Source organism: Ambystoma mexicanum, chromosome 9 (genome assembly GCF_040938575.1).
Source record: "Ambystoma mexicanum isolate Mex_15411 chromosome 9, UKY_AmexF1_1, whole genome shotgun sequence".
NCBI lineage: Eukaryota > Metazoa > Chordata > Amphibia > Caudata > Ambystomatidae > Ambystoma > Ambystoma mexicanum.
In genome coordinates, this window is record NC_090931.1 from 753,660,818 (window position 1) to 753,677,411 (window position 16,594).

The 16,594-nt window shown below is 43.3% G+C and overlaps 1 protein-coding gene across 1 annotated transcript in view; it reads right to left on the reverse strand.

Annotated features, from left to right (window-relative positions):
* Window positions 1–3,992: 3,992 nt before the first annotated feature.
* Window positions 3,993–16,594, reverse strand: part of CAVIN2 (caveolae associated protein 2) — a 137,396-nt gene continuing 124,794 nt past the window's right edge. Inside the window, exon 2 of the mRNA XM_069615688.1 lies at window positions 3,993–11,178. Coding sequence (XP_069471789.1) covers window positions 10,387–11,178 — 792 coding nt within the window. The 3' untranslated portion in view covers window positions 3,993–10,386. The remainder of the gene's footprint in view (window positions 11,179–16,594) is intronic.

Here is a 16,594-nt window from a genome sequence, read left to right on the forward strand (position 1 = left end):
TTAATTATCCCTAACAGCCTCATCTTTTCATGGTAGACTTGGTAAATAGCTCATAGCATGTTTGACACAATCCATGCATTCCTTAACGCCAACGAAAAGCAAGCGTGAGTGTATTTGTCAGATTAATGATTCGTGATAAAAGCATTCAGTTCTCCACATTTTAAAACTGTTTGAGTTGGACACAAACACACACAGAATATTTTGAAAGAATCCATCTTTAGTTTGCGGCCAACAAGGCACAGAAAACTTGACACACCATTTTAAAAAGACAGTCTCTGCCCCTCTCCAACATTCTTTGGAGTAAAGTTACACACACCTCAGAGAAAAACAAATCCCCTTTGGCAATTAGAAGTGTAAGACATTAATGTATTTGTTTGTGTGAGATTTGCTTTTTTCTCAGTCTCTGTGTGAATGAATTGTTACTGATTTTTGCATTGTTGATATTATTGACCCCACTTCATTAAACCAACAGTCGTTTTGGATGCGTGATTAGTACAACATGAAACAGTTAAGGTTCAGTTTTGCCCATTTTGGGTGGCACTTAAATCGATGTGCTTGATTGGATGTGGCGCATCGTGGTGCCGCAGCCACCAAAATATCGCCAACACCATTGCTCCAGAAAGGAGGGGTAGAGTAAAATGGCGCCAGAAAGACAACTTGTGGTTGGCATGACAACTGGAAATGCTGTGGCATAATCCGCCAACACACAGAATGTGATTTCTTGCTTCCTTATGCCAATGTAATGCAATAATGAGCTGTTTATTTTTTTTGTTTATTTCTCCCAATCATGTGTACTGTAACATGTCAAATGTGTGTGTTAATTTCAAAGCCGGCCAGTGTAGTGATCTTTCTTTTTGGAGTTAGAGGGAGTTGGGCTACATTTGGGCTACTTTCCTGGCCCCGTTAGGTTAGAGGTAGGTTTCCCTTTCTGGGTACTGTTACACTGCAAGCATTATTCTTTGTAGAGGTGCAGTACCACAGAAAACATACAGAGGTCCTCAGAAGAAATCTGAAAGGACGTCCGTATATATTGTCAGTGGTACTGCACCTCTCCAATAAATAACCCTCTAATGCTCAGATCCCAGGGTTTTCATATCTGACTTACACTTTCATTATCGGAAAAACGTTTGTTCTCTGGGTTTGTTGTTTACTTCAAGCATTTCTTTCGTGGTTTGGGTGATAGAAATTAAAAATAGCATCACAGGCTCATAAATGACTTGGCTATGCATTGTGTATTCCCCTGCTCCTGATCGAAACTTGAGTTATGTGCATTTCAAAGCACATCCTGTTTCTGAATTTGGGATGTACATTGAAATGGGCAGAAATGCCCTTTGTCCTACTGCTTTGTGCAATTGCATAAAACTTGGGAAAAAGGGTATCAGAATGTGTTTATCTATGACTTAGAAGAAATCAGATTTCTTTTGAGGACATCTGCACAAGTTCTGAATATGAGCCCCCATGGAGAGCAAAACTATAATATAGGACTACAACCAGGCTGACATTATGCATACATCCAACAGAAGTGTTCCCCACTTGTGCTGTTGCCCCTTTCCCCCTTATGATTCTGTCCTCCCCCTTTGAGCTGTCCATCCTCCCGCTTTGCACTTTCTCTCCTCCATCACTTGTGCTGTTCCTCCTGACCCCTTGTGCTGTCATGCTGTCCCTTTTGTGCTGTCGGACAGTCCCTTTTGTGCATTTGCTCCTTACCTATGCACTGGTGCACCTTCCTCTGTACGCTGTTGTCACTCCTTCTCCCGTGTTCTGTTGCTCCTTCCCCCTTGCTGTCACTCCTCCTTCGTTGCACAGTCGCTGCTTCCCCATGGCGCTCTCAGGTCTCCCCCTTGGGCTGTCTCTCCTTCCCCCTTGTGCTGTCGATCCTTCCTTCTTGTGCTGTCGCTCCTTCTCCATTGTGCTCTCGGGTCTCCCCCTTGTGCTGTCTCTCCTTCCCCCTTGCATTGTTGCTACTTCCCCCTTGTGCTGTCGGTCCTTCCCCCCTGGCTCTGTCACTCCTTACCCCCTTGTTGCTCCTTTCCCCTTGCTCTGTTGCTCCATCCCCTTTGTGCTGTCAATCCTTCCCTCTTGTGCTGTGACTCCTTCCCCTTGTGCTGTCACTCCTTCCCCCATTTGCTTTGTAACTCTTCCCCCCCATTTGGACTGCCACTCCTTGCTTCAAATGTTGTAGAATGCTCCTGTGTGCTGTTGCTGACCTAGCATTCATCCATTGGATTTTTCATTCTCCCTCATATTGCCATTTATTTTGTATTCCTCCCCCACAGTGCTTGCCTCCTCACTCCCAGCACTGTAATGCCTTACATTCCCTGCCATGCTGCCATTTCTTCTCCCCTGTGCTGTCATTCCTCATTCCTACCCTCCATGCTAAATGTAAAATGCAATAAACTATTAGAAACGCCAAAACTATTGGCATTGCCAATGCTTGCTTTTTATGATGTTGGTTACAAACATTCTTCTTCGTGATTACCTTTCATAATTAAAAAATCCAGTGAATTGCCGGGAGCATGGCATTTCCTCTAAAGTGGTCTGATGAAAAAGAAGGAAAACTCCCTGATTTCAGAATGGATTGCAAAATCTCCTCTCGAAAGTATGCTCCAACATATTTATGAAGGGCAGTGAAAGGGTCCAATTAGAGGGCTGGAAGAGGAGTGCTAGGAGGACCCCCTGCCCCCATAAAGTAACAGGAAGCAAACATGGACACATCTAAGAACAAACATTCCTAGTAACCAGGATTGGTTGAAACAGATCCATAGTGTGGCTTTGCTTGTAATCCCGAGGGTGCTCTTCCAGTCCATTTCCTTAGGTAGGCTAAGGTTACACTGCAATTCATAGTTTAGGCCTTAGACTAAATTTCTTCCCACATTGGGGTTGAAAAGAATAGCATCATGTGTCATTTCCAGTCTAGTCTACAGAGTTCTGACTGATGGTAACCCCACTGTGCTCTGTCTCCAGGAAACCTCACGCCGACTCCTAAGGGCACCTAACCCGCAATACCGCTAGAAGGGAATACCTCTACACTTACCTCCTTTTAGGCAAGAGTAGATGACCTGCGTGTGTGCATCTACAGAAAAAGAGAAGTGCAGCCTGCTCCCCAAGTGAGCTCCCCAGGCATACAATATTTCCTTTAATGTTCAGAAGATATACGCATCCCATGTTCTTCAGGTCCCTGGCCTGATAGAATAGACTGCCAATGAGCATATTGTAATGTGGACGCTCAATGTAGGGAATAGACTCCCCTCAGGGGATCTGGACTGGGACCACCCAAAGTCTCTGCAACAACTGCCATGGAGAACCAAGAACACTCCGCAAACAGTCACCAGCGTAAAAGACTCAACAACATTAAGGCTATCCCATGGAGCAATGGCGGATTACATAAAGTGAGATACAGAAAATCCTTCCCTTATTGCTGTGTTTGACTCACACTTGTGCTGTAGTCCATGTATCTACATTGAATATGCATTGAACAGCGTGACCCTTCTAAAATCTTTGAGCCAGTCCTGGGTTTTTATCGCATTGCATGCTGGGACTGTAAGCCCACCCTTGCAATGGGAAACAGAGACAAGGTCCAGCATGCAATTGGAAGCAAAAACAGGATTTGCTCGAGCTGTCACCCATGGAACTGGGAAACTTGGCAGGGAGGAGTTTGCTGTAGAGTTTCAGATTCCTGTTGTCTTCCCAAGTGACAATTTGACCTTGAAAGTGCGACACAAAGAAATGTTATGCTCTCATCTTGCTCGCAGCACACAAGACCAGCGCGCGTGGTGGAGGAGGCGGAGCTGGTTCTCATCTTGAGTTACATCCTGTTTCAGATCCGGGTTAGTTCCAGAGTGATTTACATTTGTAAATATGCAAAAAACCGTCAAACAATACTGATCTCAAGCAACAAAGAATTTGGGAGAAAAATAAAATGGCGAGACAGTTTTTGCTGAAATAAAAAAAACAACACGATTTTAAAAAAAAAGACACAGTCGCACATTGGCCTACTTTTAATGTGGTTTTATTTACATGGTAGAGTTAGTTAGCATATATAAAATGCTCAATTCACAGTAACAGTAGTATAAGATAGGTCTGCAGTAGTCGTTTGTATGCATTTCACGGTGAGATACACTCTAGTTTCAATCTTAACAGTGCTTTCCAGAGATCAGAGCTCTACATACAGTAGGCATGTTTCTCAGTGCCATTGGCAGCTTTACGGCACTGCTCCTGCACACAATGTTCTGTCGAACAGATTAAACCGGAGAACTTTTAATGTGTGAATATTTCATGACTATAAGCACACCTTGAAAAAGGCAATCATTATAGTTTTAGTTTTTAACACAATTATACATTAAACTGAGAGTCCATAACTAAAGGTGAATTTCATTGTATGACTGCATGCCTTTACGTGTGGGTATGTATATAGCAACGCCTTAATTATCTATAGGGGAATGCAAACCAGTTCAGATGGTCGGTTTCCCTTCTTCAATACGTCTCCCGCTATGGGCAGCAGCAACACGGGCATTTTATGGGTGTGTAGTTGCATATATATTGATTTGAGGGTGGGGCTACTGAGTAATGGGGCTGAATCACAGTTATCAAAGATCCAGTGTGAAGGCAGTAAAACAATAATTGCCCCGTTGTGACCTGCAGCTGAGACAGGGAGTGCATTGCCCCGTAGTGACCTGTGGCTGGGAGAGGTAGTGCATTGCCCCATAGTGACCTGTTGCTGGGAGAGGGACTGCATTGCCCCGTAGTGACCTCTGGCTGGCAAACGGAGCGCATTGGCCCGTAATGACCTGTGGCTGGGAGAGGGAGTGCATTGCCCCGTAGTGACCTGTGGCTGGCAGAGGGAGTGCATTGCCCCATAGTGAGCTGTGTCTGGAGAGGGAGTGCATTGCCCATAGTGACCTCTGGCTGGGAGAGGGAGTGCATTGCCCCATAGTGACCTGTGGCGGAGAGAGGGAGTGCATTGCCCCGTACTGACCTGTGGCTGGTAGAGGGAGTGCATTGCCCCGTAATGACCTGTGGCTGGGAGAGGGAGTGCATTGCCCCGTAGTGAACTGTGGCTGGGTGAGGGAGTGCATTGCCCCATAGTGACCTGTGGCTGGAAGAGGAAGTGCATTGCCCCATAGTGAGCTGTGTCTGGAGAGGGAGTGCATTGCCCATTGTGACCTGTGGCTGGGAGAGGGAGTGTATTGTCCCATAGTGACCTGTGGCTGGGAGAGGGACTGCATTGCCACATAGTGACCTCTGGCTGGGAGAGGGAGTCTATTGTCCCATAGTGACCTGTGGCTGGGAGAGGGAGTGCATTGCTCCATAGTGACCTGTGGCTGGGGGAGGGAGTGCATTGCCCCATAGTAACTGGGAGAGAGAGTGCATTGCCCCATAGTAACCTGTGACTGAGAGAGGGAGTGCATTGCCCCATAGTGACCTGTGGCTGGCAGAGGGAGTGCATTGCCCCGTAATGACCTGTGGCTGGCAGAGGGAGTGCATTGCCCCGTAATGACCTGTGGTTGGGAGAGGGAGTGCATTGCCCCGTAGTGAACTGTGGCTTGGTGAGGGAGTGCATTGCCCCATAGTGACCTCTGGCTGGAAGAGGGAGTGCATTGCCCCATAGTGAGCTGTGTCTGGAGAGGGAGTGCATTGCCCATTGTGACCTGTGGTTGGGAGAGGGAGTGTATTGTCCCATAGTGACCTGTGGCTGGGAGAGGGAGTGCATTGCCACATAGTGACCTCTGGCTGGGAGAGGGAGTCTATTGTCCCATAGTGACCTGTGGCTGGGAGAGGGAGTGCATTGCTCCATAGTGACCTGTGGCTGGGGGAGGGAGTGCATTGCCCCATAGTAACTGGGAGAGAGAGTGCATTGCCCCATAGTAACCTACGGCTGGGAGAGGGAGTGCATTGCCCCATAGTGACCTGTGGCTGGGAGAGGGAGTGCATTGCCCCATAGAGACCTGTGGCTGGGAGAGGGAGTGCATTGCCCCATAATGACCTGTGGCTGGGAGAGGGAGTGCATTGCCCCATAGTGACCTGTGGCTGGGAGAGGGAGTGCATTGCCCCATAGTGACCTGTGGCTGGGAGAGGGAGAGCATTGGCCCATAGTGACTTGTGGCTGAGAGAGGGAATGAATTGCCCCATAGTGACCTGTGGCTGGGAGAGGGAGTGCATTGCCCCAATGTGACCTTTTGCTGGGAGAGGGAGTGCATTGCCCCATAGTGACCTGTGGCTGGGAGAGGGAGTGTATTTATGACTCCATATAATGTTGCGTGAGAAAGCATGATTTCCCTGAATGTTATGTTGTTGACATGCAGTCATACCATGTATTTAATAACACTCTGAGATCAAGAGAAGCTGAAAAACAAGTGATGTGACCCCTATAATATTATTGCCTAAATATTTGTACGATTCATTTTTTACACTGTGTGAAAAGTTGTAATAACGGAAACACACTAATAATAAAAAAGAAAAAAAAGATGTTACCCCTATACACACACCCATTCCTGTGTTTTCAACTAGTGTGCTTTGACCAGGTCTCATTAAGAATGATAAGAAACTAGAGACAGTACAACGAATAGTTCTCGCCATGGTGCACAATGAAGTCACAATATTGCCAGATAAAGACTTACCAGCTCACGTAGACTGCGAGTCTCCTTGGCTGGTATCACAACATGTTTCTACTTTGTCTCTGATTCTGTCAGTGTTCCTTCGTATGCTATCATTCATTTTCTTAGCCTGACCAAGTCTTTATTTGAACTCTTCTACAGAGATGAAAGAAACGAAACCTTCCCGGATGACGACCATTTCCTTGAACTAAAACATGGTATCACTACTCCTGGGCTACACTGCCAGATATTGACTTTTGACCCCCTGCCCTAGAACTCGTCCACTGGCAAGCACAAATGCAGCTCCAGGTGCAACAACTAAAGTAGTACATACATTAGAGTCAGGTGGGGTCATTTGACCAATATCGCATGCAGAGCGAGAGTGGCCTCCCACGACAATTGCCGCCCAATGATACCGCAGGAAAAAATAGATACTGCGTCATGGCATGCTTGCTTAAAGAAACCTTTCTAAAACTTCAGTTTACAGCTTGCTAAAACCAATGAGTTATCAAAGATCAGCAGTCAAGTTAGCAAAACCCTGTGGCGCTGCGAAGCAGTCCCAGGTTTGCATGTAGCAACACATGTGCTTAAAATTGAAGAAACTAAGACATATGCTACATTACAGACTTACAAATAAGCCAGGGGCAATATCCTGGTAGAGTATTTAAGGAAATGTCAGCGAAGGCATGATTCTAGAAGAAACTCCCAGGTATGAGATGAAATGCTCAGAAATAAACCTTTTATTAAGAAAACCTGGCCACGCATCAATGATTGGTACTATTTTTCTTCTTTGTGTGTATAGCAATGCTAACTGTAGAAACTGTAAGTGAAAAGGGACAGAAAAACACGAGGGAGAGAAAAACACCAGACATGTACAGCATGAAACAATGGTTAGGAGTTGGAGACCAAATATATGCGTTACTAATGTGGGCAGGTTTTTGGGGAGACATGGGCCTAGATCCTGGTCAGCCATCATTCTCTAAGGCAATGTGACACGAAATTGGAGAGAAAAGCAATGATTCTGGTTAATGACCGCTGGATGAAACCAAAACCATGACACATAGGAAGGAAATCATGTTGATTTCTCAACATATTTCGGTTTGGCTGCTGATCCATAGACTCCACCCGACAATGAAAAACTATTGCTGGCTTGATTAAGAATTTAATGCTGCCCAAAACTACTCCCCTTTGATGAATCACAATTCACTCCCCTCCATCGATTCACTGCAGTGTACAACACAGTGGACTGGCAAACCCATGATATTCATCATCTGCAGGATACACTGTTGATTAACACTCCACCCCACCGTCCAATTGGAAACCAACTATTACCGCACAATTATATTGGACTGTATGAAGACAAGGATAAGGTTTCTAGCTCTGCATATACCTTTAAATATTCTAAATATGTATATCACGTGGGTGTAGATTATGTTTAGTGTTGAAAATTAAAAAAAAGTTCATGCCACTGCACTTTCCTGTTGTCATTCAGAGGTAGGATAACAATGGCGATAGCTGTTTTGTTTACTTAATGATCATGCTTTCTTGAGGTTCATCATTAAATGCTTTTATTTCTTGTTCTTTTCTTTGTTAGTTTGGTTTATTTTCTTACCTCCTGAGTAGAAGAAGTTCTATAGAACAGCAAGTTTGACCCATGTTCTTTCTCAGTCCTCATGTTCTTACATGTCAGCAGTCACCTGCCAGTTTGTGGTCAGTGGCATGTTATTCTTTGTTGCAACACCAGCCCAAAAATATAAGCATTAGTGGAACCAACTAATAAATGTGTGCTTGCTATACATGTACACCACTGTGACAGAGATACCTCACAACATATCCAAAGTTTCTGAAATATATCTTGCATGACAAAAATCTCTTTGAATATATTGGTAATCCTTATTTAAATTGACATCCACCATAGATAGGCACAGTGAGAGTTGAAATTATGAAGATCTTACAAAACATATGAGCTAATATAGTGCCCATGTACTAAAAGTAGCAAATACGTCACAGGAAATACAGCTTGAGTTAAATCTCATGCAGGAATAACACAAAGACCCATAATTACTCTAGCTAGAAACATACATTGTCAAATTAATCTAGCTTTATATTATATGTACACTTTGGAAAGTCAAGATAGAAATACATGACTGCAGCTCTTTGGCTTTCAGCAGGGTCATCAATTGGAAAGATAGTTCGTAAGACATTGGGCCTCATTCCGAGTCCTGCGGTAACCCTGCCGGTGCTACCGGCGGGTTGCTGCCGGACTCGGAATGATTAACCGGCACCTAGCTTACTGGTATTACCGGGACATTGCAAGTCCCAGCAGACAAGGGGCTAGGTGTTAGTAAACTGTAAATCCCCATTCCGGTAGAGTACCATAGGACTCCATAGGAATGGGAAACACAGAAGAATCGGGCACCATTGTTAACGGTGCCAGTGCTTTTGTGACGGTCTGCCTATTATGGCCGCTGTGCCCAGCAGGATCAGACCTGCCGGGAACAGTGGCTCCGATGGGCAGACCTGTAGTATGCCAGTCTGGAAACAACAGTGCCGGAAATCTTACCACAAGTGATGTGAACATGTGTTCTTTTAGGGGCGAAAAGGATTATAGACTTTCCAAAAGGCTGCATAATTCATCTAAAGGATTTGAAAATATTCAGAAATTAGAAATCTATAGAGAACATTTTGATTTATATTATAAGTAGCATATGGTCTGTTTCTCCCTACTACCAACCCTAAAGCAACCAAACCCAGTCCCTTCTTTTGCCGAACTAGAAGAACACATGCTCTTCATTCTTCACTAACTAGATAAACACACTTTCCTGCATTTAAGAACAAAAGCAAAGTATTCTCCAGATTTCAGTATATTTCTCGGACAGGCCAGTCACACTCTATATAGTTTGTGATGGCTTCGCACAAATATTAATCGACTTAAAATAGGGCCACCATGGCACTAGAAAATGATCTGAAAAGTTGGTTTGGAGAATGCTATCCTTGGACATTTTAAGTTTTTTAAGTTTTTGGACATTTAAATTCCACGACTTGTCTCAAATCATTTGCTTCTCCTATAAAACCTGTAAAGGCAGATCCTCCATGTGGCAACTGGCATAGAAACCTTTTTTTAAAGTTGATTTCAACATCAGGACAACATTCCCAATTCAGCAAAAATGTTCAATGCAATAAATTGCTAAATACAATATTTAGATAACCACTTTAAAGTGGACTGTCAAAAACCTTTAGCACAATTTGTAGAGTTAGTGTGAGATATGCCTTTATGTTTGTTGTGTTCTTCAAAGGGTTTGCAAGTCCAACAATCTGCTGGTTTTACTGCCACACTCAAAATCATCATACAGCGGTTTTGGTGTGAACATAGGGTGCTAACTTTGCTTCAGTATATTTGATCATGCTAAAAGGCAAGTGATCCATGGCTAGAGGTACATTTGTAATATTTTTAGCTTTTTTAACTTCTATGTCAATATGTCAGTTACTTTCATCATTACAATACTGTACACGTTAATGGGAACTAAGCAAGGGCATTCTATCAATACTGAAAATATCACATGCCTCACTGGGAAACTTCAACAAATAATCAATATGCATAACTGGCTAGTACTTAGTAATTACCTAATGGGTGCAAGTACATTAGTGTATGTTTAACTGAACAGGACATCATTGGAAAAACAAATAGCGAAAATTGCCAAAACATGGAATTGATATTTATGTTCATGAAAACACATTTTCCCACTTGTGTTGATATGACTCAAATCTTCTCCATTTTCAAAAACAACCCATGTCAAGCGATTTGGTCTATCTGGACAACAGCAGGTTGAGGGGTTGGGGTTGGCTCCTCACTCAATTCCTCTTCATCTTCAGAAACTGCTTTATGATCAGGCTCAGACTGTTGACTGTTGGATGTTTCCTGTGCTTCTTCAAAATCGTCATGGTCTTCGTTGACCAAGAGCTCAAGATTATTACGCACCTCGCCATTCATTGTGGCTTCATTTTCGAGTGAATCAACAATTGCTTTGATCTCCTCTGTTGAGGTGGATGCCATTTCTGAGAGCAACTCATTCACTGAGATTTTTTCATGCTCGCGCGAAGGCTGAACATCTGCTTTGGTCTCTTCGTGCGTTCCATTTTCACTGGGTGACTCTCCTTCCCTTACTTTCTTAACATTGAAAGTCAGTGGTGACACTTTGAAGGTCGAGCTTGTTCTGGATGTTTTTTGGTTAGTTTGCGTGAAGGACTTCTTGATCTTCTCCCTTCTCTCCGGTGATACAATTTTTGTACTGATTTTATTCATCTTCTTTTCAATATTTTCACGGGAGAAAGCCTTCTTGATGCTGTCCACCTTCTTGAGGCTGGATCTCTTGATTTTCTCAGCTCTGGATTCTTCAAGTTTCTCATCCATTTCATCCAGACCTTCGGCTTCTTGGCTGATCTCATCATCGGATGAGAGTTCCACAGTGTGCAGAGTCCCCTCTAAAGTTTTGTTTTCATTATTCGGCTCCTCCTGTCCTTCGGTGATACTCGGGGTTGATGCTGGCTCTTTCACAAACACATTGGCTGGAATTTCATTTTCTTCCTGAAAGTAAAGTATACATTTGGTTAGTTAGTAAATCTGTGAAAGAGTAAAGAAAGACGATTTTGACAGCTGATTTTCAGTTTTAAAATAAGACTGTTAAGTACTGGATGTGAGGAAGTATAAACTATGTTTTCGTTTACATACGCATTTGCAACACAACCATTTTGTATTCCAAAAATAAGCTCAAGACATGCAAAGGTTGCTCCAGGAGTTGACAAAGAAAATGCAATTATCGGTAAGCATGATTTGAAGTTTTATTTGGTGACAAATCCTGGAAGTTATGATTAAGACATAAATAGCCAAGGCAAAACAAAAGCAAACTGGCAGTGCAAGATCCTTGTAAGCATGAGACCTTGAAAAGAAACAATAATGTTGATAGAAAAGACAACTTTACCAAGGAAAGACATTTTGTAGAAATGACTCCATCACAGGCTAAGATCTACTGCATGCTTGGAGTGAGCATTATTTTTATTGATTCATGCTAATTTCTATAAAGTGCCCCTAACCCGGAGGCCTCAGAGTGCTATAAGACAGACAGGAATAGAAGAAAGGAAGACAATGTTACACTTAGCCTACTACTTTATCAAAAAGAAATGTTTTTAGATCTTTTTTGAATCTCAATGGGCAAGACAAGTCCAGCAAAACATTTGGTAGACTGTTTCAGGCTTTGGGTGCCCAGGCATCAAAATGTGTAGCCCCAGGTGTATTTAATTTGAAGCGGGCCTCATCAAAAAGAGTACTGAAATTTGATCGTAGAGTTCTATTAGAACATTTTCAGTGAAGACGTCCTTTCAAATAGTGAGGGGCCGTACCAATGACACATTTGTTTGGTAATGTGAGTACTTTATGTTTGATTCAGTGCTGTACAGGTAACCAATGGAGAAAGTGCCACTTAGAGGTTACATGATCTCTTTGGTTCACACCATAGACAGCCCTAACAGCACCGTTTTTGACAGTCTTTCATTTCTTTAGATTATCTACCGATGGGTCAGCCAGCGAACTGTTACAATAATCTCATCTTGAGTTCACTAGGGCAGTCGCTAGTACAGCTCTGTTTTCCAAAGTAAGGTAAGGTCGTATTTGTCTGAGCAGTCTATTAATGTACATGCATGGAGAACTGCCAGAGTTGACCTGTTTAGTAAATGTTAGCTGAGAGTCGAAGAAAACTGTGAATAGAGCGTGTGGAGTTTCTTAAGCCTCGAACCAGCGCCGACAATGGGAAGCTCTGTTTTTCCATCATTAAGAGCCATTGAATTGTGGGCCAATCAGGCTTGTATAAGGGCATATATCTTATTTGCACCCGGGTGGGGGAGCCAGCCAATTAGATGGCTAGGAATGTGGGTTTGAACCACTGGTCCCAAACACGCGCTCCAAGCCGCCTGGCGGCCAGCTTCCCCGCCGCCATTTTCTCCCACCCTCCACCCCCCCTTGTTTTCTTCTCCCTACCCCCTATTTACCTTATATCGGTGGCGGCAGCTACCGCTGCTGCATCCACTTCTTCAGCTCGCCTCCCGCAGGCCGCCATGGAAAGTGAAGAGGGGCTTCGTACAAAGCCCCTCTTTCCCATCCCCATTCCCATTTGAGCCCACCCTATGGGGGCTCAAATGGGAATGGGGATGGACTGGGTCCGGGTTCCCTGAATGGGGAAATACCGGAACCTCCAAGGTTGGAATGGCCCGGTATTTCCCCATTCAGGGAACCCGGACCCAGACCCAGGTTTGGGGGTAGCCATGCCCTTATTAAGGGCATGGCTACCTCCAAACTCGTAATGAGGCCCAGTGACTCTTTACCTATGAAATGATAAGGGTGGCTCTACTGTGTTGAACCCATGAATAGTAAGTAAAGTATATAATTTACAATTACAGAAGTGTTAAAATGACTCCATGTAGTACAGATTATACACATGCATACCAGCATTGGCTAACCCTCAACCATTGTCCTTTCAATGGTGAACATTCATCAGGAGCATAATTGTTGTGGTCACTGATAGTACTGGGTATCTGTAATTTAAAGATACTTCGATCAATTGAAACCATTTTCAGTATACTTGTTATGTCTAGACTCTTCTTTTCTCTCCTCACTATAGGCTGCCAAAATAAAACAGAAATAGACATTAGTGCTATAATAAATGTGGGGACATCTCTAGGATCACCCTCTTCAGTCCCTAAGGTGTGGGAATATCACAGTTTATTACCTTGGGTAAATAGCGGGGGTTGTTGACTCACTTTGGAAAGGCTCTGTAAATAAGCCTGTATCGTGATTCTTCTGGGAAAAATACAAAAATATTGTACGACTACCTAAAAACCTAGGTTTACCTCCTCCAATACTTTTATTCCACTCAAGGTGGAAGAATTGCAGACAAAGTTAATATTTTACCAACCTTGTTTTTATCTGTGATGCACACTTGTGTTGAGTGTGTCGAAAGAGACGAAAAGTCCCATTTTGTCTTTGTACTGTTCGACGACGGCTAGAAACATAAATCGGAATGAACATTAGATTCAGTGTGCTTGTGGTGACAATAGTAACCTATTGAGAATACGATGAGACACTTGGTCATAAGTCTCCAGTAGGTAAGACACTACTTCCCACTCTTTTCTCCAGTCGCTAGTTAAGTAAATTGAAGGAGGAAGAGCGGAGGTGGTCTAAATGGTGAATCTCCATAGATTGCTTCACTTCTGGTCTCTTGAAGGTTTGAGTCCTGCTGTCGTATTCATGACATTTGCTCTTGGTATTATTCACTATTTGGGGCAGTTTCACTATGCAGCATTGAGAAAATTGTGCTTCCAACATTCTATGCGCCTCCTCATCCCGGCAAGGAAGAAGAAAGGCTACATAGGCTTGATCCCAGAAGCGCTTTGAGCTTTTTACATTTCACAGATGGTGAAAATACGCCAGCATGAGCAGCTTGCCAGAATGAGCAGCTTTTCATTGGGTACACTGGACATAAACTGGGACTTCCGGTTACAAAACAAACTTTGTCCAGATGGATAGTTCTTGCTATTAAAGAATGCTACAGATTGACTGGAAAGGATCCCTCTGAAGGCCTGAGCTCATTCTCAAGGGACATGGTGCCATCTTCTGCTATGTAAAGAGGGGTGCCTATAAAAGACATTTGTGTGGTAGCCTCTTGGTCTACCATCCACACATTTACATAGCATTACTGCCTGGATTAATCCTCTAGCCAGGACGGAGGATTTGGAAAAGCTGTCCTATATTCAATTCATGACAAATCTTAAGTCTTGTAAGAGGATTCAATTCAGCACTACAGCCAAGTTAACGCCTAGTCTAGAATACTGAATGAAAACCCTTATTGATATATCTTTAGGTCCAGTTCATGCGTCCTGGATGACTACCCTTGTATAACACCCCTCTCTTGGAATCCCCCTGACCCCACTGAGCCAAGAAGTAGTTCTGTTTTGCAAGTTTAAAAGGTTTATTTGATAATTTAAACAATAGGTATATATCCCACTTTATAATAAATTAATAATTGAATAGCACACTTAATCTGATATGATAAAGATCAACAACGGAGAATCTGGCACTAGCACACTTCTTATAATCACTAATGAGTTGACATGAAATGGATAAGGTAGCACACTGGTAAATAGGAACAAAAGAAGAAGGTGGTACAAAATGCTTTATAGAGTTCAAATGGATGCAAGGTTGAATGAATGAAATGCAGTATAGAAATACTCAATATGATTTCAACAAAACAATGTAATCACTTTTCTCTGGCAATCCCCTTCCCCCCTTGATGCAAGGCAAGGAAATGGAAGGAAAACACAGTTCTCAGAAATGCAATCAACTGTAATTCAGTTCAATCCCAGCAAGCTTACAGAAAACAGATAGGAGTTTTGAAAACACAGGCAATGCTTGGATATGTGCTGGCAATGAATGAGAAATATGCTAAATTTGCTTTTAATTCCCTTATAGAGGTTCAGGGTGAGTGGTATCTAGTTAATATTAGTCCAGGCTCACACTAGCAATGATGCAGGGATAGTTAGCAGGTTAAACGAATTTCTGGCCAATGGAAAGCAAACAGCAGCAGTTTTTACATGTGAAGAAATTGCAAATCGCGGTAAAATTCGCGGATGCGCCGAGCGCTATTACAAAGGAACCGCAAGGACTATCTCTACCGTTTTGGGGTCCTAGAAAAGCCTGGGATCTCAGCTTCCAAATGAAAGTTATTGCAAGTCTCTAGCCCAAACGGTTGCGGAGATATGAGTAATTTAGTAAAGGTCGTTTTTGGTTTTGTAAATTTTAAACGCACACTTTTTCAAAATGACAAGTGACAAATTTTTGCAGCTAGAATGACAGGTGACAGCTAGGAGGCAGTTCTACTTAGGTTAAATAGATTGAATTAGATGAATTTAAACTAAGAGATGTGTTCTGAGTTTTGCTAAGTACTCACAAGAGATTTTGAACAGGAAAGCGACTTGGTCACGGACTTCAGTCTGGTCAGGTCTTTCCGGGTTCTGCTCACAGCGCCTGGCCTCTGGAACTGCTCACAGGGGTCTGGTCTCTGCTAGGCACCGGTTCTGCTTTCTCTCTAGTCTGGTCTCAGCTGGGCACAGCACTGCTTTCTCTCTGGTCTGGATAGATTGAAGTCTCTAGTTTGGCTTTCTGGAGTTTGATGGAGGTAAGTATGGATTTTTCCGGCAGAGCTTCCAGCGGCAGATGGATTTTGAAGGTCTCTATCTGTCCTGTCTGTCTGCTTTTATGTGTTTAGAATGTGGGTGTGTTCTAGCATCACTGACCCTACCTCTCTCTCAGCTTCTAATTGGTCAGCTTTCATTCGTCCCCTTGATTGGGGGAATGAAATGAAGTGTCATCATGATGAGGTCTGTTTATGATACAGAGAACCCACCCCTGTCAACTTTACACACAATCTATATCTGACCTAAAAACATATTTGCACAGGTACACATTTGTTTAAACTTACATATACATGGTGTGGCTGAATTTAGCCATGTCTATGTCCAAATCTGCTCATTCTCGGAGCTTGCATTCAAAGAGTGTACATAATTGACTTTTTAACTGCTTTTCCAATTTCCGACATGGACCCAACTTTACATACATGTGTGCAGGGGGTAGGGACATTAACTGATGAAGTTTCAGATTTTTAACATGCACACATTTAGAGTAATATCCACTTTTCCGCTAAAACCCCCCTGAACATACCACCGGTTCCTACCACGTCTTAAACTGTGGGCAGAAAAATCACAAGAATTATGGTATCATTTATAAAATTTTCACATGTCCGCTCTATGAATTATCCCCCTTTTTATAAAACCATATCCTTGCTGCAGGGGTGTGTCTTTTCAGGTCACATGGTACAGAAACCAGTCTTTCCAGTTTCTGCCAAGCCAGCTTGCTTCTCACAGGCAGTGCTCCTCCCAGCTTCTCCAGGAGGAAG